The sequence below is a fragment of the Sorex fumeus genome, unplaced genomic scaffold, assembly GCF_029834395.1.
Source record: "Sorex fumeus unplaced genomic scaffold, SorFum_2.1 ptg000001l, whole genome shotgun sequence".
NCBI classification, from domain to species: Eukaryota; Metazoa; Chordata; class Mammalia; order Eulipotyphla; family Soricidae; genus Sorex; species Sorex fumeus.
In genome coordinates this window covers 1,980,086-2,003,825 of record NW_026606058.1, presented here as the reverse complement: position 1 = coordinate 2,003,825, position 23,740 = coordinate 1,980,086, and the positions used below count along the sequence as shown (strand labels likewise).

General features: G+C 43.7%; 1 protein-coding gene across 7 annotated transcripts in view; it reads left to right on the top strand.

Moving 5' to 3' along the window:
* The window catches only part of ARNT (aryl hydrocarbon receptor nuclear translocator), an 85,466-nt gene extending 62,044 nt beyond the window's left edge, over window positions 1-23,422 (top strand). For 3 of the 7 annotated variants that reach the window (XM_056130236.1, XM_056128894.1, XM_056132881.1), the window contains 13 exons: window positions 356-441; window positions 3,469-3,545; window positions 4,841-4,975; window positions 6,357-6,431; window positions 11,234-11,385; window positions 18,304-18,414; window positions 18,604-18,676; window positions 18,852-18,975; window positions 19,168-19,270; window positions 19,637-19,784; window positions 21,214-21,418; window positions 22,161-22,327; window positions 22,992-23,422. In XM_056130236.1, the coding sequence (XP_055986211.1) occupies window positions 356-441; window positions 3,469-3,545; window positions 4,841-4,975; window positions 6,357-6,431; window positions 11,234-11,385; window positions 18,304-18,414; window positions 18,604-18,676; window positions 18,852-18,975; window positions 19,168-19,270; window positions 19,637-19,784; window positions 21,214-21,418; window positions 22,161-22,327; window positions 22,992-23,081 (1,546 nt within the window). In that variant the 3' untranslated portion in view covers window positions 23,082-23,422. The remainder of the gene's footprint in view (window positions 1-355; window positions 442-3,468; window positions 3,546-4,840; window positions 4,976-6,356; window positions 6,432-11,233; window positions 11,386-18,303; window positions 18,415-18,603; window positions 18,677-18,851; window positions 18,976-19,167; window positions 19,271-19,636; window positions 19,785-21,213; window positions 21,419-22,160; window positions 22,328-22,991) is intronic. The other 4 variants (XM_056132202.1, XM_056130832.1, XM_056131464.1 and 1 more) reach the window with 3 other exon arrangements.
* The last annotated feature ends 318 nt before the right edge of the window (window positions 23,423-23,740 follow it).

The window sequence follows — 23,740 nt, the reverse complement described above, 5'->3', positions numbered from 1 at the left end:
GAAAAAACCCCACAGTGGCCAGGTACCGTGCACAGGAGCCCTGTCCGCTCTGCCTTAGATGCTTCCTGCAGCAGCCTCACCCACATTCTGTGACCTCCCAGTTCCTTTTTTCTTTCTCTGCTGCTCATCCCACTTCAAGAAGTTTTCCTCCCACTTAACCTATCTTATCCCTGCTGATATATCAGTTGCTTTACTTGGGTAAGTGTCAAAATCATGGTGATCTCTTGTGGGTGGGGAAAGCTGAAGACCTAGTAAATGTGTTTCTAAACATCCCAGTACCCGAGTTTAATCAGGTGGCATTGTCCTTGTCCTCTAGCAGGTTAGGGTTTTCTCCTCACACCTGTTCTTCTTGTAGGAATGGGCTTGGCTCTGTGAAGGAGGGGGAGCCTCATTTTGTGGTGGTCCACTGCACAGGCTACATCAAGGCCTGGCCGCCAGCAGGTAAGAAAGTTGAAGAACCATTGATTTCTTCTTTGGTGCCTTTATTCTCCGGGTCTTTAGAGGTTTAAAAAGTTAGCAAAGATTTATTTGCTATCGGGTATATTTAGGTGTGTTTAGTATGAATAGTAAGAAATGGGTAGAAATAGACAGAAATATACAGCTTGTATATAGCATGTGGGGACATGGAGTATTCAAACTTGAAACGGACTCCACAGTGATTATGTCACAAAAGAGCTTATAAGTTGTAAAATCATAGTAAATAATACTTACTAAATACCTAACCCCAAGTATTTGTGTGCATTGAAATAGGCGACATCAAATTCTGCTCTAGTTCACCTCAGATTTCACTCATCTGGGAAGTGCATCTAAGGTAGGAGTAAGTTTGAGAAGAATCAATCAGGAAGTGTCTTGATCGTAGGAATTTCTTTTCTTTTTTCTTCTTCTTTTTTTTTTGGTAAAAGATTTTATAGTTCTGAGGAAGGGGAGGAGAGTGGTGAGTGGTGAGAAAAAGGAAGAGTAATGCACTGAAGAGAGAACACGAGTCTGAAAGAACATTCTCCAGAGCGTGGAAAGAACCTTGAATGGCTTTTGGGACCAGTGGGTTTTTTTTTTTCCTTTTTGGGTCACACCCGGTGATGCAAAGGGGTCACTCCTGGCTCTGCACTCAGGAATTACCCCTGGCAGTGCTCAGGGGACCATATGGGATGCTGGGTATCGAACCCAGGTCGGTCGCATACAAGGCAAATGCCCTACCCACTCCAGCCCCTAGAACCAGTATTTATATGAATGTTTTTCAGGTTGCCTTGGCCTGGAATTCGCTATTCTCCAGGGATACTCTCTGCAAAGGGTTTAAATCAAAGAGTGAGTAGGTTAGCTTTATATCAAAGGAATGTGAAAGATGTGGTTGGAGTACAAGGATCCCCCCCCCTTTTTTTTTCTTTTTTGGCATTTTAGGTCACACCCGATGATGCTCAGGAGTTATTTCTGCTCTCAGGAATCATTCCTGAAGGTGCTCAGGGGACCCTAGGGGATGCTGGGGATTGAACCCAGGTCGGGAGCCTATAAGGCAACGCCCTACCCACAGTGGTGCTCTAACCTCTACACCCTTTTAAATTGGCTTACTAGGCTGGGAGGGGTGGAGAAAAAACAAATACAGAGGCTTGTCAGAATTTCCAACTTTTATTTATCTGCTGGATATGTATGATTGGGGAATTAGGGATTATAGGGAGATACAGAGTGAGAGAACAGAAGACAAGTAGTGCCTTTTGATAAGAGATTAGATTTTGGATTAGAAAAACCTTGGGTTTTCTGACACTGTTATTTAGTAATTGTATGTATGGTCTCGAGGGTGTAGGGAAGGGGGTTGGGAAGCAGGTACTCAGGGGGTAACTCAGGAATTGCAGGGCCCCCTGTTGGTTCAGACGTCCATGACTAGGGATCTATTTATCTATATCACCGGCATGTGGGATGGCCTCTTTCCAGACACTGAGTCTTCAGGCTCATCTGCGTTGAACTTGGTAAGGCCATTCCCCCTGAGATGCAGCTCTTCTTGCAGCTGGGGGACTTGAAACTTGGCCCAATAGAGAGCTTCATCACCCACGTACCCATTCATTTGCAGTTTGATGCAGATGGACGTGATGACTTAGCTAAAGTGGATACTGGTCACTGTGCCCTGAGACCTCCAGAGGCACCCCACATCCTGTTTGGAGCCTAAGATTAGGGATAGCATGAGAACAGATAAGAGTGTCCTCTGCAAAGGGCTGTTTCCAAAGTCTCCTTGGAGCAGCTTGTGCAAGAAATGACTGTAAAGACATACCAGGGCACTGCTGTGTGTAACTGTCACAAACTGGGCCCCAGAACTAGAGGCTTAAATTAAGGGAAGTTGTGTAACAAAAAATCTTTTCTTATGTGTAGTTTGGAAATAGTATATTACATATGTAGTGAAAATCAGATTTGTTGTAAGAAAAGTACTGGAAACTGGTAGTAAATGTGATTAATAAAGATTTTTAATGTCATTTGACCTTTTTAGTTTGTTGCACTGTTTAGGCCATATATTTGAGTTATAGATTGTCTTTTACACTTATGTGTAGCTACTAATGAATTTCTGGGTAAAAAGATAAACAAAACTAGAGAAAATCTAGCTTTCCTTTGCATTGAAACACTAATTTCTCTCAATTGAAAAACATAAATATTGGTGTATATTTAACTTAGTTTTTGGCTTATTAAAAAGTAATAGTTTGGGTGCCGGGGGGCTTAGTGGGCTCGAGCACTTACATGCTGAGGCCTGGGGCTGATGCTGGAGCTGCATGTGTCCCTGAGCACCAACAAGTATGGTCCAATGGCCCAAAAAAAAAAAGTTTTTAATTTGAAAACTTAAAAGTAACAGATTGGGCAAGACATCTGTTCTCTGCCTGTGATTTGGTCGCAGAATGAATTACTGCCTTCATGTGTGTTTGATTTGGCCGGCACTGTTTCGTGTGTTTTGTGCGTTTGGTTTTGGTTTTTGGGCCTCAGCCAGTGATGCTCAGGGACTATTCCTGACTCTGCTTGGTGGACCACATATGGCGATCAAACCAGGGTTAGCCGCGAGCACAGCAAGTCCTTTAACCCTTGTGCTGTCTTTCTAGCCCTGGCCAGGGTTGTTGTAGAATGCTTTGGGTGAAATCTACACTCTGCAGTCTATTAACATGGATAAAAATATGTGAATGGGTCTGCACAGAATTCCTAAAACTCTGCTTGGCTGGGCTGGGCTGGGCTGGAGCAAGATCTCAACAAGACTGAGTGCGGAGCACACTTTGTTCAGGAAACCTGGGTCCAGTCCCCGCCCACTGAGCTGCCTGAGCACTGCTTGGTTGTGGCAACAGTAGTGGCATATAAAATTCAATGTTGTTGTTTCCTTTTTATTCCTGTCACGCATCATTTGATTCCTAGCCTCTTCCTCCCTACATGCGTATTAAATCTTTACCTCTCTGACTCTTAAAGGCATTTGAGTTTGTTAAACTTTTATCTTCACCCACCCTCCTCAAGGTGTCTCCCTTCCAGATGATGACCCAGAGGCTGGCCAAGGTAGCAAGTTTTGCCTCGTGGCCATTGGTAGATTGCAGGCAAGTACAATTTTTCAGATATGATCCCTTTCAGTTAAAATAAATCTATAGGACTCTTCGGTGGTACTTTTCTTTCACTCTGAACATAAATGAAGCTATGTCTAAAACTATATTTGGGGGAGAGTGGCAGTCACTGTTGATGTTGCTTCTCTGATTTGAAAGAGATCTGTGATGAGGGAAGGGAGCTCTTTTTTTTTCCTTGTTTAATGGATGCTTTAATAAATGCAATCCCAAATATGCTAAATATACTTTGATGTGGTTTTTTTTTTAATTATTATTAGTGAAACACCATGAGGTACAGTTGTAGATTTACAATTTTTTGTGCTTGGGTTTCGATTATACAATGATCAGAAACCCATCCCTCCACCAGTGCCCATTTTCCACCACCATGGATAATATTCCTCCCACCCCCATCCCCCCATCCCCCCCTGCCTCTGTGGCAGGGCAATCCCCTGTGTTCTCTCTCTCCTTTTGGGTGTTGTGGTCTGCAAAAGAGGCTTTGAGTGGCAAACATGTTCAGTCCATAGTCTACTTTCGACATGCATCTCCCCTCCTGGGAGGATCCTCCAAACATCCTTTATTTGGTGCTCCCTTCTCTATCTGAACTGCCCTTTCCTCTAGGATACCCGGCTGGCCTCTAAGCTATGGAGTAATCCTCCTGGTGCTGATCTCAGCTATTCTTGGGTATTAATCTCATATTTTGTTACTTTATATTCGGAAGGGAGCTCTTTTCCCTGCATCATTCATAGTTTTGGTTCTACAATGCAGAATTTTCTCTGCCCAGTTAATTTCTTTTGCTCTGAGAAAATAGAGATCATTTTATTTTGTTTTTTTGGTAATGAACAATAGAAAAGTATAATTAATTTGATTTTTTATGAGAATGGACATTTCTTAGGGCCAGTGAGGATCGGAGCACTGACTTGCATCCAGCAGGCCCCGTGTCTGATGCCTCTCATTAGGGGTAGCATTCCACCCTCCCACCCTGCGCACCAACACCCTCCCCCAAAGAAAAACCAGAAATGTTTCTTAGAACTACAGTTTTCCAATTTGAATAAGGAACATCACTTAAACAGAGGAAGTAGGTGGGTTATGGATTGAGTGATTTCTTTAGCTTTTTCTTCAGAAAGTTTCTAGAGTTCTGTGTGGCAGTATAGCTCGACCTCATGTCCTTTCTGATTGTGACTGTTGTTTTTTCCTTTCTGGAGAAGAAGTGAACACTTAAAAGTCTCTAAAAAAGTTGCTTTCAAAAAAAAGTTTGCTTTTAGTGGATCTAATTTTTATCTCTTTACTTGCAGGTAACTAGTTCTCCCAACTGTACAGACATGAATAATGTTTGCCAACCAACAGAGTTTATCTCTCGACATAACATTGAGGGGATTTTCACTTTTGTGGATCACCGCTGTGTGGCTACTGTCGGCTACCAGCCGCAGGTGAGGAGCTGGGCCTCTGGCGGTGCCGGCAGTCAGATCTCGCTCCCTTGCATTTGTCGCGATGGTTCGATTATGTAAAAGCCCGGCTCTTTATCAAGGTTATCATCCCATCTTGGAAAATATGGTAGAATATTCGGGTAGAATAGTGTAGAACTGGTTGGACTCAGGGTGAATATGTGTTTTATTTATATGAATATGGATGATGATGATATAAAAATTCTCATCAAAATGACTAATCAAAAAGTGCTGAGGAGAATGTGACAGAAACTGGAACTGTCATACATTATTGACAGATGTGTAAAATGATTGCGCCACTATGGGGAAAATGGTTTGGCAGTTTTCTAAAAAGCTAAATATATTTCTCAATCTAGCATTCTGCTTATAGCTGTTTATCTAAGAAAAACCATGTTCCACAAAAAATTCTGTATAGATGTTTATAGCTATATTTGCTCTATTTATATAGCCAAAAAGTAGAAACAATCTAAATGTCTGTTAACTGTTAAATTGATACAGAAGCTGTTATGTATATCCATGTTAAAACCATAAGGGGGCCAGAAAGAGAGTACAGAGGTAGGGAGTTTACCTTGTGTGTGGCCAGCTGCAGCTCGAGCCTTACACCCCGTATGGTCTCCTGAGCCCCACCAGAAGTGTTCCCTGAGTGCAGAGCCAGGAGTGAGCCCCTGCCTCTGCTGGGGTGGGACACCCCTAACCCCCTCAAAAAAGGTAAAAAAATAATGTATTGCATATGTAAGAAGCCAGGTCCAAATGACTGTATACTTTATGATTCCATTTATATATTTACCTCTAGAAAAGGCAAAACTGAAGAAGCAAGAGAGCGGATCAGTGGTTGACTAGGGGTTGGGGGCAGGGATTGACAGCAAAATGGGTGCAAGGGAATTTTAAAGGACAATAGACATGGTTTAAAATTTGATTCAGTAATGATTGCACATGTATTATAGGTCATCATATTGTATGTTTAAATTGAGTGAATTATGTAAATTATACCTCTGATCTATAAAAAGTGCAGTCAAGATAAATGTACAGTGTTTTGTTAAGAAAAAGTCTGTAGATCCTGGGATGGGGAATGTTCTTAGCCCATGAAATCCTGTGATCTGGGCCTGGTACAGGATAGGAGAAACATGTGCTTCTCATTGGCTGCCCACAACCCCGGAACCCATAATTGATGTTATAAGTCTCCAGATAGCCCTGGCCGAAAGAGGTTTCCCGTTCTTGCTCTAGAGGTATAATACAATTTACTTTTGGTTGTTCCCCTCCGTGCCCATATTCAGTTATAGTTCTGGGATAAATAAAATCCAAATACTCCGCTGATGGCCCAGGAGAGTTAGATAATCATAAGTGTTGACATTCTTTTTCTCTCTAGGAACTCTTAGGAAAAAACATTGTAGAATTTTGTCACCCTGAAGACCAGCAGCTTCTAAGAGACAGCTTCCAACAGGTAACTTTCTTTCTTGGTTTGTGTCTGAAGTATATTTTTACCTGGCATAATGCCATAAAAATTGACCACTGATTAATGTGATTAATGTGTCATTAATGTGTCATTGTGGCAGTCATTACAATTTTATGTTCTTTAGCACTTAATTCTGTGGCACTTAGTTTTTAAAAATATTTTTATTTTTGGTATTTTGTCCACACTGGTAGTGCTCAGGACTTATTTCTGGCTCAGCTTTCAGGGCTTACTCAGTACTCAGGGAAATACATATGGACCTGGATCGGATGCATGTAAGACACATGCCCTACTCGCTGTACCATCATGCCAGCCTCTGTAGCACTGAATTTTTCAGGTGCAGAAAAAAAAATGGTACTGGAAGTTATGAGTAATGTTCAAAATATTTCTCTCTCCTCCCCCTTCCCCTTCCTCCTTCTCTTTTCCTGCTTTTTCTAATGTCAAAGATAATTTTGTTTGGCTTAGTCCATTCACTGTTTGAGTCCTCTGATACGTAAGTAGCTGTATCTGAGGGCCTGGGGAGATAAAGGACTAGGGCACATACCTGGCGTGCACGAGGCTCTAGTTTGATCTTGAATCACACGGCCTTCAAGCACTGTCAGCCGTAGCCCTGGAGACTCCTGATATCAATAGGCTCCCCTCCCCCCAAAAAAATACTGAAAAGTGCAACAATTAGGATAGACAGAATAAATAGTAATATAGAAAGATAGAGTAGAATCATAAGAAAGGCCATTAAAATGGAGTTCTTTTTTTGGTTTTTGTTTCGGACCACGTCCAGCAGTGCTCAGGACTTTATCCCTAGCTCTGCACTCAGGAATTACTGCCAGTGCGGCTTGGGGGACCTTATGGATTGCTGGGGATCAAACCTGGGTTTGATCAAACCTGCGTTTGCCTTGACAGCATTCAAGGCAAGCATGCTACCTACTGTACTAGAGCTCTGGCCCCTCTGAATGGAATTCTCTTCCACCTTCCTTTTCTTGGGGTGGGGGTGGGGGACTGGGGCACCAGAGCTCCTGTGTGTGCAGGCATGTATCTTCTGCTAAGCTTCATTCCCTAGCCACTTCACAGAGTTCTACCCCCACTTTTTTTTTTGTTTGTTGACCACATCTTTTTGTTCTTGTTGGTTTTCATCCTTATTTGGAGACTACTTGGAACCAGGGATCGGTTCTGGGGCTCAGAGCATGCATATGAACCCTTAGCCATTTTCTTGGCTCCTTTAACAGAGTTCTCTTACAGATAATTGAGACTTACCTTCTAATTGTTAGGTGATTCTTTATTGCGATTTTCCTGTGTCATCACAGACTTAGCTTTAAGCTGTAGTTCATTTTTTTCTTTAATCCTCTTATACAAGTGAGTATAAATAACAGTGCTTGAATATTGGAATGATTATTAAAAAAAAGATTTGAATTGCATAGTATTTCTTTCACAAGAAATCAGTGAAAAGTTTTTCTTCTTAAGTCTTAGCATTACCAGTTTATCCACTCATCTATCGCTCACAGGGTGATCATCGTGCATGTGTGAATGTATGCTCAGAAAAAGTATTCTGACTTCTTAAAGCATTGAAACTGCTCAGAAGATATTATGTCCTGTATTTGAAATCTGCTACTCTGATGCTATGGTCAACAGTGTTTTATTTGAATACTTCTGCACAGTTTATACCTAAATAAATTGTATGGCTCATATATATACTTCATAACTACAAAGGTTCTTTTTATGTGGTGCCAGGCAGAGGTGAGACCCAGGTCTCATCCCTCCAAGGCATGCACGTTGCCCCTGAGCCAGATACAAAGATGGTGTTTTGACATCAGTTTGTTGCTAAGAGTTTTGGGTTTAATTTGGTTTGGTTTGGAATTTCGAGATCACACCCGGTTGATTTCAAGGCTTATTCCTGGTTCTCTGCTCCTGGAAGGGTTTTGCAGACCATATGGAAATCCAGGTAGACCCAGGTTCAGATTGTGCTCAAGGTGCCTTCTTTATCCACTGTGCCCATGTTGCTAAGATTTCCAAGTATACGAGTATGGTTGCATCTTAATGTATGATCTCACTTCTTAATTTTAGTTGTTGATTTCTAGGTTTTGATTTTTTTTTCTTTTTGGGTCACACCCGGCAATGCACAGGGGTTACTCCTGGCTCATGCACTCAGGAGTTACTCCTGGCGGTGCTTGGGAGACCATATGGGAGGCTTGGGAATCGAACCCGGGTCGGCCGCGTGCAAGGCAAACGCCCTACCCGTTGTGCTGTCGCTCCAGCCCCCATGTTTTGGTATCTTTTAAGAATAAATGGATTTATATTTTAAATTTTTATTTTCCTTTTCTGTCCATAAATTTAATTATTTTCAATAAAGGTTATTTTTCCTTTAATTCCTTCCCACTGCTGTAGTGGTGTTTCATACATATAATGCTTTCCTGTTTGTATTTCAAAGATACAGTTTATTATTGTTTATTGCTAAAGGGGGCTGTGGGTACTGAACCCAGGTCTTCACACATATAAGGTAAGTGCTGTGCCACTGAGCTATTTCCCCAGTCCCTTATTCTTGCTAAGTGGCATCTCATTTTCTGCTATAATTATATCAGATTGTAATGTCAGCATTAGTTATCACCTTCCTGCTGGCTTAAAGATACTTAAATGTTGGGGTCACTCTACAATGGGTAGAATGTTTGCCTTGCATGTGGCTTACCTGGGTTAGAACCCTGGGTCCTTTCATGGTTCCCTGAGCTGACCAGGTGTGATTCTAAAGTGCAGAGCCAAGAGTAAGCCCTGAGCACCTCCAGATGCGGCCCAGAAAACAATTAAAAAACCCAAAACCCCATGATGTTATCAGGTGAGGGGTGTGGCTCAGTGACAGAGAAAATGCCTTTCATGTGTGTCCTTGGGTTTGAGCTCTGGCACCACAAAAACACTAAAAAAATTAATGTTGTTGTTTCTCCTATAAGACAGTTTTTTTTTTTTTTAATTGAAACACCGTGAGAGCAGTTACAGAGTTTTCGGTTTAAGTCTCAGTCATACGATGATGAAACACCCGACCCTTCACCAGTGCACATTTTCCACCACCAAAAACCCCAGTATCTCTCCCATCCCACACCCTACCCCTACCTGTGGGGCAGATGATTTCCACGTTACTCTCTCTCTACTTTGATCACATTCAATAGTTTGACACCAGACCCACCATTATTATTTGGGATTTTACCCCAACACTCAGATCTGCCGAAAAGGCAACCGTAGACAATTTGTTTTCTATTGCTGATTATAAATAACATATGATGAAGTTTTAATAATTAAATCTGGAGGGATTTCTGCCAAAAGCCGCTGGGTTCCGAGCTTTGTTTCTGAGTCTCTGGGATCATGGCCGATAAGTAGCTCTATCGGCAGCCAGTGGGCTCTGTGGGCGGCAATCTCTAAGACAATGTAAGTTTAGGTATTTTGAGACCCTGGGCTTCTATCTCATTGGAATAGATGTACACAGCAATAAGCAGGTTTTCAAATCCAGTACTTGGTTTAACGAATAAATGTAATAATACTTACTTTATATAGTATACTGTAGGCACAGGTGAGTATTTAAGTTAAGACTACTTTTGTTTCCATGCAGATATTTACGTCTGATTTCCTTTGGGTAATGTTAAATATATGTTGTATTTTTTGTTTGTATGTGTGTATGTGTTGTGCTGGGTATCAAATCCAAGTTTCATGGATTCAGAGCATGTTCGTTGCTTCTGAGCCTCACCCATGGCCCTCTGCTGATGTTCTTAAAGATAAAGCACGTAGGATCAGAGGGATGTCGCTCAGTGAGTGGCGTGCGTGTTTGCACATGGAGGGCCTGGGTTTTATCCCTGGCAGCACCTGGTCCCCAGACCACTTCTGGGAGAGTAGCCCCGAGCACCAGCACTGTGATCAAGCTGGTCTCCTCCCCAACCAAAAATATGCACATAATCTATGTGAGCTACGTAATAACTGTAAATATTAGCTGCTAATATTTTTAGTCAGTTTGCAGTGCTGGGATTCAAAACCAGGACCTTGTACTTGCAAGGAACGCTCTCTACCACTGAGCCACATCCTGGACACTAACTTTTAATTACTAGGGAGGGAGAATCAAAGTTTGTTTTCAGTTTTATTAGATTAGAAACTAAAATAATCTAAACTTACTTTCTTTCACAAGGCCAAATAGGGGCCAGAGCAGTTTGTAGGGCTGTACTTGCATTCTGTACTGCCTTGCATGCAGCCAACCCTGGTTCCATCCCCAGCCACCCATATGGTCTCCCAAACACCACCAGAAATCATTCCTGAGTGCAGAGCCAGGAGTATCCCCTGAACATCGCTGGGGTATGACTCAAAAAGCCATAAATAAATAAATAAATAAATCTAAAACACAAAATCAACAAGACTGAAGCCAACCTAGAATTTTTTGTGAATGCTGTGAAAACAAATTTGTAGGTTTGGGGGTAGTTAGGACTGAGGAGCAACATGCAAACTTCATGAAATAGAATTTAAGTATAATTTGTATTGTGAAGATGACCAGCATACATTGGAGGGATTTTTCAAGGGAAATAATCATTACTCCTATTTGACTAGAGTGGTATGATAGCTTGGAGCTCTGGGAAGAACCATGTGATAAATATACCTCCTCCTTATCTACTCACTTAGTTTTCACTCATTTTGTTAGTAGGACTAACAAAACTTAGAGCAAGTTATTGCTCTAAGGACATAGCACAAGGATTTTAGGATTGTTGAAATGCAGTTTTTTTTTTTCTAAAGGAAATATTTTCTGGGTTTCACTAATAGTATGGAAACTTTTTCAGGTGGTGAAGTTGAAAGGCCAAGTGCTGTCTGTCATGTTCCGATTTCGTTCCAAGAATCGAGAATGGCTCTGGATGAGAACCAGCTCCTTTACTTTCCAGAACCCTTATTCAGATGAAATTGAGTACATCATCTGTACCAACACCAATGTGAAGTATGTATCATAAAGGCCTTTCCAGTGTTGGGATTTCCTATGGACCAAGTCAGCTTAGCCTGATCAGTCTACCTTCTTGTCTACTTCTGTAGTAGTAAATACTGTTCTGAGATGTGAAGGTTTGTATTTCAATTTTAGGTTTTACTCTTTTCTAGAAAGAATTCTGTTTTATAAGCCAAGTTATTGCTCTAGTCTGGCAGAATTTTTCTTTAGAGTAGGTGTCTGTATTTTTTTTCTGTAAAAAGCCAGATAGTAAAGATAGTGCGGCATATGGACTCTGTTGCAGCTATAGGCCACTGGGGAGATATTGAAAGTTTCCTTCCAGACCTCCACAATATTGCAGTAAAGCGAATCGCACAAATTTCATTGGTCTTCCTATAAATATAAAAGTTCCATATTTACTGTAGCCTATTCAATGTGTAGTAGCATATGGATAAGCTAAGGTATGCTAAACAAGGAGCATACTTTAGAAATACAATATTGGTGACTGGAGTGATAGCACAGCAGGTAGGGTGTTTGCCTTGCTCGTCAACGACTGGGGTTCGATCTCTGGCATCCCATTTGGTCCCCTGAGCACTGCCAGGAGTGATTCCTGAGTGCAGAACCAGAAGTAACCCCTGAGCATCGCTGGGTGTGACCCAAAAAAGCACTGCACTGTAGCACTGTCCTCCTGTTGTTCATCAATTTGCTCGAGTGGGCACCAGTAACGTCTCTATTGTGAGACTTGTTGTTACTGTGTTTGGCATATCGAATACGTCTCTGTAGCTTGCCAGGCTTTGCCATGCGGGCTGAATACTCTAGGTAGTTTGCAGGGCTCTCCGAGAGGGGCGGAGGAATCGAACCCGGGTTGGCCGTGTGCCCAAAAAGCGAAAAAAAGAAAAGACATTATTGCTTTAAAAAAAACGCATCTGAGTCTTCAGCTTAGCTAGTCCTTTTTCTCGTGGAAATCTTACATGATCTTGATGGTTGGCTGCTCACAGTAGTGGTTGTACCTAAGGTATGGGTGACAGTGACTTATTTATTATTATTTAGTAAAATAATTTGCCATGATCACTGGTCCTTCCTTCTCTGACATTTTCTATGTAGCAGACAATAGTATTTGATAACCTTTTACCTACAGTAGAATGTTTTTGAAAATTGAAGTTAGTCCTCTCAACCACTGCCCCTACTTTGTCAACTACATTTACATAACGAAAGAATTTTTGGTTGTCATTTATACCACATTCTGAGCAACTTGACCAGTAGTAGTTACCATCTGAACGACCACTTTCTTTGCCCACCCATGGGTGCTTCTTCTCGTTGGTTTGAATTTTATCATGAGATTCCTCAGTTCGTTCACATTTCAGGTGTCTCTTCTGATTGTTTATTGTTTTCATCGCATGTGCTGTTACTTCCTTTTCACTAAAGGAAGACCTCTCAAAGTTACCCATGATTCTTGGAATTACCCTCTTCCAAACTCCTGTTAAAATTGCCATTTCAGGGTGCTGGAGAGATAATACAGAGGTTAAGACACTTGCCACGCATGCAGCTAACCGTGATTTGAATCCCTGACACTGCATTTGATACCCCCAGCACCTGCAGGGTCACTCAGAGCATAGAGCCCTGAGTACCGTAGGATGCGACTCAAAAATAAGTATAAATAAAAGTGTCATTTCAGTATCATCCTGTTAATCATAACTGGGTTTTTTTTGGTACTTAGAATGGTAAATAGTTTTGTTTTGTTTTGGGGTCACGCTCAGCATTGTCCAAGCCTTACTCCTGACACTTGGATCGGGGCACAGGGGATCATATTGGACCCAGGTCATTTGTGTGCAAGACAAGTGCCCTACCCCTGTCTCTGGCCCTAGGATAGAATCTTTTCCCAGAAGATTCTCTGTTTACTTTGCCCAGATCCATCAGAATAATCACGTATTTGGCAGTGAAAGTCTTAAGAAATGTATTTTTAAATAATACGACTTAAGAGTTGTAATTCTTGGTCTGGAGCCATAGTGCAGTGAGTAGGTCATTTGCCTTGCATGCAGCTCACCTGGGTTAGATCTCCAGCATACCATGTGGTTCTCAAACCTACCAGGAGTGATCCCTGAGCAGAGAGTCAGGAAAAAGCCCTGAGCATCACCAGATGTGGCCCCCAAAATCAAAAATTGTAATTCTTGAATTGTGGGTGACAGGATGCATCCATTGTTAGTAGACATGAAAATAGCACTAACCTTCCTTGTATGACTTCATTAGAATTCTCGGGTGACTGGATATATTTCAAAGAACAGTAATAGGAGTTGGAGCAGTAGGATAGTGGGTAGGATACTTGCCTTGCACATGGCCAACATGGGTCTTATACCTGGCACCCCATCTGGTTCCCCAGCCCTGCCAGGAGTGAACCCTGAGCACAGAACCAGGAGTAAGCCCTGAGCATTGCTGGATGTGGCCCCAAAACCAACCAACCAAAGAGCAATAATACTTTGGAAGGAATGGCTTTCTAATTATTAGGCCTCAACAGTGACTTTGAAGTAGTCAGTAAGCCATGTTGGAAATGCGTGCTATCATCCAGACTTTGTGGTTCCAGTAGTACAGCACAGGCAAAGTAAATTTTACATCATTTTTAAGGGTCCTAAAATTTTCAGATAGTAAATGATCATTGGCTTCAATTTAAAATTCAGCTCCATTAACCTTTCGAGGAGGTGCCAAGCATTAGCCAAGCGGCAGGAATGCTGGCCGATTTTACCGTGAGTGTGGAAAGGTTGGACTGCAGCTGGATCTCAGTGAAGACAATGTTCATGAGAAACGAACTAGTTCCCGACATTCCATTCACTCTCAACGGAACGAACATCTCCAAATGCAGCAGTTATGTGTATCCGGGTCGAGAACTCAGCATGATGAATAACTTGGCGCCAGAACTGTGCAGAAGAGAGCAGTGTGGAATGCCTTCAGGAGCATTGAAGAAGTTGTTAAGAGGGTGAAGAACTAACCTCCGGCTCCAGGCACATCTTCTCGACTCCACCGTTCTTCCTGCACTAACATACGCCTCAGAGACCTGGGCCCTACGAAAACAGGATGAGAACGCCATTTGGGTCTCCCAAAGAGGAATCGAAATTGCTATGCTTGGGGTATCACGCTTCACTCAAGAGAGAGAAGGAATCCGGAGTTCCGACCTCCATCGATGATCAAGGATCAGGGACGCTGCCTTGTTTGCCAAGGCGTTGAAAATTAGATGGGCCGGACACGTAATGTGACTTGGAGACAACCGCTGGTCTAGAGCCGTTAGCGACTGGATTCCACGGGACGTCAAAAGAACACGTGGCCGCCCACCTACGAGATGGTCAGGCTTCTGCGTCAAGATCCTGAATGAATGGTTTGATGCTCTTCGTATTCCTGGAGCACGCTGGGTTACCCTAGCACACAACAGGGACGAATGGAGTGTGACAGGGATGAATGAGCGGACTGGTGCCCACTCGAGCAAATCGAAGAGCAACGGATGCCAAGTGATACACGTGAACCTTTACAGAGTTAGTCTTCTGTTTGAAATTAGGCGTTTACTTCAGTTTAGTTACGAAAGTCCTTGAGAGCATCTTCTGCAATATAAAACTTTGTCATCTCCATTAAGAATCTGCTACAGTTTAAAAACTAGTTTCTTAAACTGTGGGTTGTCCTGTTCTAGCCTGTTTGAGACCCCAAGTTCTATCTCCGGTGCAGCATGCTACCCCCTCACCCAACCCAGGGCTGCTGTGTGGGTCCTGGTGGCCCCTGAGCAGCACTGCAGGGGCATTGCAGCTCTGACTAAACACTAACCCATCAGCCAAACTTCAGGTTGAGCATTGCAGGGAATATCCTGAACATCCCAGCACCTCTAGGAGTTACCCCTCTGAAAAATATATTTGTGCATTTATTTTGTTAAGATATAGGATTCTGTTCCTGTGTTTATGTATGCACGTATGCCTTCCTGGTAAAGGTAAAGGTAAAGGCCCTCCCGTTGATCATCGATTTGCTCGAGCGGGCCCAGTAACGTCTCCATTGGAGACTTTGTTGTTACTGTGTTTGGCATATCGAATACTCTCGGTAGCTTGCCGGGCTCTCCGAGGGGGGCGGAGGAATCAAACTCGGGTCGGCCATGTTGGCCGCTTGTAAGGCGAACGCCCTACCGCTGTGCTATCGCTCCGCCTTCCTGATGCAATTTTAAAACCCACATTATCCCCAACATAAACAGATTTTTAAAATTCTCAATTTTCATGCTCTAGGATTATTTATCCTGTACTTGAAGGTTTGGTGATGTTATAAAAGTATAAAAGTTCATGCTTTTTTTTGTTGTTGTTGTTTGTTTGTTTTGGGTCACACCTGGCAGTGCTCAGGTGTTGCTCCTGGCTCTGTACTCAGGAATTACTTCTGGCAGTTCTGGGGGTTCATAATGAGATGCTGGGAATCTATCCCAGGTCAGCAGCGTGCAAGGCCGCCCTACCCACTGTACTATTGCTCCGGCTCCCAAAATATTAATTTTTAAAATTGAACCATTGATATACAGTTACAAAGTTGTTCATTATCGAGTTTCAGAAATACAACACTCTGACACAACACCTGTCCCTTCACCTGTCCCCAGTTTCCCCCTTGCATCTCCCTGCCTCTCTGGCAGACACATGGTCCTAAAACTACAGAAGTGTCCTGGCCACCTGGTACGTAGAGCATGTACTCTAGCCCTTTGAGGATCTCCTGCAGGGTTTTTGTTAATGTCATAGGCTGTGCAGCTACTCAGTGTCATTTCAGTACACTCTCCTCTTCTGATAAATACCGTATTCACTAGCAATTATTTTTTTCTTTATGGGTCACACCTGGTGATGCACAGGGGTTCCTCCTGGCTTTGCACTCAGGAATTACTCCTGGCGGTGCTCGGGAGGACCATATGGAATTGCTGGGAATCGAACCCGGGTTGGCGGCATGCAGTGCAAATGCCCTGCCCGCTGTGCTATCGCTCCAGCCCCTCATTAGCAATTATTTGCCCACGTGCTAAGTCCCATACAACAGCTGCTCTCTGCCTCAAAATTTGTTTTGTTTTTGTCTTTTAAACCACACCCAGCAGAACTGAGGGCTCTCTCCTGGCGCTATGCTCAGGAATTACTCCTCGCGTTGCTTGGGGACTAGATGTAGTGCCAGGAATCAACCTTGGGTGTCCACAAGGAAGGCAAGAACCCTCCCTGCTGTCCTATGGCTCTGGCCTGACTATAAATTTGACCATTCTGGATACTATGTGATTTCTTTGTGACTGGCCTCTTTCACTTAGTCTGTGTTAAGGTTCACATATATTATAGCACGTATCTACACTTAATTTCTTTTTGTTGTCAAACAATGTTTCTTTGTATGGGTGTATCACATCACATTTTATTTCCCAGTTAGTTGATGTCAGGTTATTTCTCTATTTTGTGTGTGTTAGAGGGCCAGAGAGTGAGGGCAGTGGGCTTGAGTCCATGCTTTGCATGCAGGAGCCTTGCACATAAGATCCCAAGCGTTGCTAGAAATGACTCCTTAGAACAGAGCTGGGAATAGCCCCGAGTATTAGTATTGTTAGGTGTGCCTCCCCCCCACCCCCCAAGAAACCAAAAAAAATAAGACTGCTATGGGAATGGAAAGATAGCGGTGCACTGAAGGACTCCTCCGGAAATGCAGGTTGTGACTCTAGGGAGCTCCAGTGCTGCTGGGTCTAGACAGCACCACATTCTTCAGTCCTCGCTTTCAGTCGTGCCACCCCGACAGCCTGGTGGGGTATTGCTAGGGGTCCCCGTGGACCCCCCCGAGCACTGCTTGGGAGGCTCCTAAACCTGATAAAATGAAGAATATTGATGTGAACAATCGTCCTCCTAGATTTTGTGCACATATTTTTAATTCTCTTGGATGTATTACTAGGAGCGTTCACTGCATCTTGTCATAACTCAATGCTAAATCTTCTGTTTAGCTGCTCATTTTTATTTTTTACTGTTCCATGAGCAGTGTGTGGATGGTTTTACTTTCTCCTCATTCTTTGCTCTCTTTTTTCATTATACTATCCTGGTGGGTGTCAATTTAATCTGTGGAGAAGTGACTTATCCATTTAATCTGTGCCGAAGTGACTTACTTCCATTTGATCCTACTTCTTTTACGCTTAATCTGTATAGAATTGACTTTCAACCTGGCTTTTGAAGATCTGATCATAAATAATTAGAAGTGTAAATAATACCGTGTGTCAACATTGCATCTGTACTTTCCAGTAAAATTTTCAGTGCAGCCAAATAAATGAAGTTAGAAATTTAAGAAGTTGTTTGTCAAAATTATGGATTTCCCTGTATGGACAGTTTTTTCTACTATCATAAATTTAAATTCTTAATATTTCATTTTAAGATGGGGGGGTCGTATTTAGTCACATCTGGCGATGCTCAGGGTTTGCTCCTGGCTCTGTGCCCAGGAATCACTCCTGGTAGGACTCAGGGAACCCTCTGAGGTGCTGAGGATTGCATCCTGGTTATCCTTTGCAGAGCAATCTCCTATCTGCTTTATGATTGTTCTGGCCCTTTAAATAATTCTTCATGGGCAGCTTGGAAAGTAACATAAATTATAGACGGAAGAGAAAAGATATACAGGCAGTTCAGATTTTTATTTATTTTTTTTTTAAGTAACAGTATGGAAATGCACATTCATATACCGTATCCACAATAAGACATTGACTACCTGACAGTAGTTAGAGCCCAAACAGAACAAGCACTTGTGCCATCCTACGTAGCTTCTGTTTGTATTATGTTACCTTTGTGAATCACGGCTAAATTGAAGCTGTAGGTTACCTGTAGAAAGGACTTCAGAGAGGAATTTATAATGATTTCCTGCCTACAGGTGAATCTATAGAACTTTATGTACCAAAGGAGTCAAGTACTATTTTTTTTTCTGTTCTGTCTGCTCTTGTTTTCTCAGGAACTCTAGTCATGAAACCCGGCCAACACTGACGAGCACAATTCAGAGGCCACAGCTCGGTCCCACAGCTAGTCTGCCCTTGGAGCTGGGCACAGGCCCGCTGGCCCCCAGGTGAGGAACAGCAGGACCTACACTCACCGAGCACCTGTTTGTGTGTTTGGGGGGGGGGGGGTGGGCATCTCTAGCTCCTTTCTTTCCTGTCTCTTTTTGAAGAACTCCATTCTTCCTTCTCTATCAAGCCCCAGATTCTGTTAAAAGTCTTTCCTTCTTCTTCTTTCCTCACTGGCCTTAAACATACAGGCAGCAGCAGCAGCAGACAGAATTGGATGTGGTGCCAGGAAGAGATGGACTGGCCAGCTATAGCCATTCCCAGGTTAGTGTGTCTTCTTTGGAGGAAATGGTGGGACCACTTTAGAGCAGTGCCTTCCAGACTCTGTCACCCTGCAGACCACCACTCATTTCCGGTGCATGTGGGTCTCTTTGACTCTCAGGGCTGTTGAAATCTCATGTTAGTATTGAGTGGTCATTTTTCTCACTGTGTTCCACAGGTTTCTGTCCAGCCTGTCAGCACCACAGTGCCAGAGCATAGTAAGCCCCTTGAGAAGGCAGATGGTCTGTTTGCTCAAGATAGAGATCCAAGATTTTCAGAAATCTACTCCAGTATTAATGCAGGTGCGTTTCTCTCTCGGTCTCCTTTAGATTTCTTATTTAGATCATGTACTGGTCGGCCTGCTGCCACCCACTCTGTGGTCTCCCGACAGATCCCGCTAAATCGTAGTAACGCTTGAGTGTGTAGGAACTTACGGAATTAATGATCACTACAGCCCCTTGACTGGCCCTCCCCCCACTCCTTTTGGTCCACAGATCAGAGTAAAGGCATCTCCTCCAGCACTGTCCCTGCCACCCAACAGCTATTCTCCCAGGGCAGCACATTCCCTCCTACCCCCCGGCCGGCAGAGAATTTCAGGTGAGCCCCTATGTGTGTGCTGCTTTGCAGGGAAACTGAGGGATTCAGTTGCTGAATCCAAATCTCATTCTCTCCTAGCTTTTCTGGCTATCTTGGACAAAGCAGTGGACTCCTAGGGCCCGGGATGAGGCCCTCTGCTTTCCTTCCTCCCTTCCTCCTATTTCTTTGCACCTGCCTTTTCTACTGCTCTGGTCTAGGTGCCACCTGTGTGTCCTGATCGGTGTGTGACTGTCAGTATTTCTGTCTCTTCCAGACTCTGTTACCAAGTTTTTCTTAACCCCAGGGAAGTCAGAGGAATGTAGGGACATTTCCAGTGTCCTGTGATCAAACTTGCCCTTAATCCTTGACTCACTTGTTTACTTCTAGAAACAGTGCTCTGGCCCCGCCTGTAACCATCGTGCAGCCTTCAGCCTCTGCGGGGCAGATGTTGGCCCACATTTCCCGCCACTCAAACCCCACGCAGGGAGCAGTGCCAGCTTGGACCTCCAGCACCCGCCCAGGCTTCTCGGCCCAGGTGAAGCTTCTCTTCTGTCTGTCCTCTATATAGTTTTTGGTTTGTTGTTTGGGATTTATCTCCCTCATACTTAAAATATTGCGTTTCCCTCTTTCCTCTTTGTCACCTTCTCAAATACTACTTCCTACTTCCCATTTTAGTAGAAGCAAGATAACTAAAAAACACAGTAATTAAAAAAAATCTCAGTGTCTGCCACTGTCACCGTTCAGTTTAAATCTCAGTTGCTCATACAGAATTTTTTGAACATGTTTGAGTTCCGGATATATTTTGGGAGTTCTGGTGTTTCCACTTTGCTGAAGGATACAAAATAATAGGAACAAGGGAGAAAATTGACAACTTATTTATAAACTGTGGTATCTATTTTTTGCTTGAGCGGGCCCAGTAACGTCTCCATTGGAGACTTTGTTGTTACTGTGTCTGGCATATCGAATACTCTCCGAGAGGGGCGGAGGAATCGAACTCGGGTCGGCCATCTGTGTAAGTAAATATGAGATATGTCAAGGGGCAGAGCAGATCATGTAGGGATTCAGGTGCTTGCATTTCTTGTGTTCACCTTGATCCGATCCCCAACACCGCCTGGCCCCCTGAGGGTCGCCAGGTGCCTCCTTGGAGGCCCTCCAGCACTGTTGGGGTTAGAGTTCCACAGTTCCGCAGGACCCAGCAGCACCACATCCTAGGGCGCTTGAATGAAATAGCAGGTCTGTTTAGCTGAGAACTACTGTAAGGGGCACGGTGAATGCCACTTGTAGACACCTCCTTTCCCCCAATAAATATGGTAACCACATAGCTGTGTCTTTCAAATAGTAACATGTGCTTATTTGCCTAAGGAATGTTTTAAATAACACAGCAATTCAATATCAGAACTAAAATCTATCATTGCTTCATTGTACTGTGATAGCAGTTCTATTAAAAATTGCTTAGGAAATAAAAGTTGTGGACGTTATTCAAAAATATTAGCGTGGGTCTTGTGGTAGAATTGTTAATGATCCTTTGCCTTCCTTCACTTTTCAAATGTTCCAAAGTGCATATGCATTGACAGAAATGTTTAGTTACCTAAAAGAGACATCATTAGGAAAAATTAATGTTGTACAGAGTAATGATGGAAGATGTTTTATTTTCTGTAGTCTATACTGCTAATGCCTTAGTTTTTAATTGAACTTTAAAGCTTACAAGTATTTTAAAATATTTTTTAATTTCCACAACCTAAATCTAGACTTTTGTCAGTTCCATGGCGTTTGGCTTCTTGCACTTTGACACAGTTGCTTTGAGAGAGTGCCCAGGGACACTGGCTTAATTGGAAGATGTCTACAGTGGGAAATACAGGATGAGCTTGAGTTAGAAGCATCTGGTGGTTTGAAGGAGGGTCGAGTCCTGCAGAAATCATCTGTGCAGTAGCATTGCTCCATCTGTGTTTCCGTATCTCTGACAGCAGACTGCAGCCAAGACTCGGACTTCCCAGTTTGGGGCGGGCGGCTTTCAGACCCCGGCGTCCTTCAGCTCCATGTCCCTTCCGGGTGCTCCTGCTACGTCCCCTGGTGCTGCTGCCTACCCCAGTCTCGCCAGCCGTGGAGCCAACTTTGGTGGGTTGAGCCTCAGAAGAAGAGGAACAGTGACCCTGCAGAGAGAAGGATCTGGTAGTTAACATGGTCTGCTCGTGACCTGCAGCACAGCGAGTAGGGCGTTTGCCTTGCACGCAGCCGACCTGGGTTCGGTTCCTCCGCCCCTCTCGAGAGCCTGGCAAGCTCCCCGTGACGTATTCGATATGCCAAACACAGTAACAACAAGTCTCGCAATGGAGACGTTACTGGGCCCGCTCGAGCAAATCGATGAACAATGGGAGGACAGTGCTGCAGTGTTGCTCGTGTCCTGATGCTCTGACCTCCGTACAGTGACAGTCCATTTGGAATTTAAACCCACCCACGTGAAAGCTACTCGCAGCACATCTCACAAAAACTTCTAGGCAGTATAAATGAAATACACATATTTAGTTCAAATAGAAAAAGATTCTTGGAAAAGGATTCAGAAAAGAAAAATTAGTTTTTTCCACCTTTGGTTTCTGGGCCATCCCTGGACGTGCTCAGAGCTTACTCCTTGCTCTGTGTTCAAGGATCACTCCTGGCAGGGCGCAGAGGACCGTATGCTGTACTGGGAACCAAACCAAGGTTGGAGGCTACAGGGAAAGCGCCCCATCTGCTATATTGTCCCTCTAGCCCAGAAAGACTAATTGGAGACTGGATATTGAAACAGGAGAGGCATCGATTGGCAGAAGGAAGGGCAGACAACAGCTAGTATAGTTCATGTCTCGCGTGTACTTCGGTGCTGGTTTCTTGTCTACAGTGGAGCCACTTGGTTGATGTTTTTTTGCTACATTTATAGCTCCTGAAACTGGCCAGACTTCAGGACAGTTCCAGACACGGACAGCAGAGGGTGTGGGTGTCTGGCCACAGTGGCAGGGCCAGCAGCCTCATCATCGCTCAAGTTCTAGTGAGCAGCATGTCCAGCAGGCATCTGCACAACAGCCTGGCCAGCCTGAGGTCTTCCAGGTGAGAGGGCCGGAAAGACTTTGAGAATTAAAACCTGGGGGCGAAGGGGCCAGGGGACAGAGAGAGAAAGGACCAACGGGGGGACACACACACACACAGATTAAGATGTGGGTGAAGATAGAAAATATAGGGATAAATGCTATTATCGGAAAGATTGTTAACTTAACATGGCCTTAGTGTTCTTTTCACCAGACCTGAGTTAATGATACGAAGTCAAAAGTGGCAGAGTAATTTTAGCCATTCAAGAAGAACCCTCTTCCCATTTCATAATAATGGCATAATTATACTGATTATGACCGTAGACGTTTGTTTATTTAAGTCCCGAAGAACTGCAAGAATGCATAGAGTCCATCTTAGGCAGGACGGAGTAGGATTAGACACAGTTTAAAAGACGGTAAAACAAACCAAAGAGAAGCTTCATATGTATCTAAGGGTTATATAAAATGTGACAATCAGAATTTCTTCTCTTTGGAAATACTGAGATCTAGAAATGTGGAACTAAGGGAAAACATAGAAAGGACTAGGGAAAAAACCTGTCGCCTGAAGGAGTCAGAATTGTGGGTGGGAAGGAAGGCCGAGGACGTTTCTGGGGGGCTGGGGGAGGGACCTTGGTCATGCAGAGGCTCAGGTGTGCGACCCATGTTTCTCCTTCTTCTCTTTGAAGGAGATGCTGTCCATGCTGGGAGACCAGAGCAGCAGCTACAACAGCGAAGAGTTTCCTGACCTGACTATGTTTCCTTCCTTTTCCGAATAGAACTGTCGGGGTGAGGACCAAGGGGTGGGGGAGAAAAATCACCGTTTATTTTTGAAAATCAAATCTTTCTGTAAGCAGAATAAAAGTTGCTCTCCCTTCCCTCCCTCACCCCCGGTATGTACGCGATCCCTGCTGCCTCTCGGAGACCTCTCTCAGATGCTAAACCGCGTGGATCCTCAAGGCTTTGTGAACCCTGGGGAAAACGAGGCTGGGCGGTGCCAAGAATGCCTTTCCGTCTGCCAGACCGGAATGTGTGCTGGAGTGGTTTCTGTTGGGGTCCGGCGAAGCACCTAAGGGCCACTCTGTACCTTGGATACTGAGGGGGCGGAGAGTCGAAAGAAATTCCGAATAAGATGGAGAGAAGAGCGTTGTCGTCCTGTTCGAGGTCCATGCGACAGGGGACATACGTGGGCTCTCGGAGGGAGCACAGCCACTTCTGCTGCGTGTGAGCAGCGCCCTGAGAAAGAGAGAGAGAATGAGTGAGCGAGCGTATCGATGACTGTGAATGTCTGTTTTTCTGTTCATTTCCTCCTTCCTATTTGGGAATTATGCAAATTTGTCCCAGATTTTGTCTTTGTCTTTCTCTGTGTTTTTTGAAGAGTCCTAAGGAGTTAAATCTTCCAGATATTTTTCCACTTAGCATTGCAGCCAAAAGATTA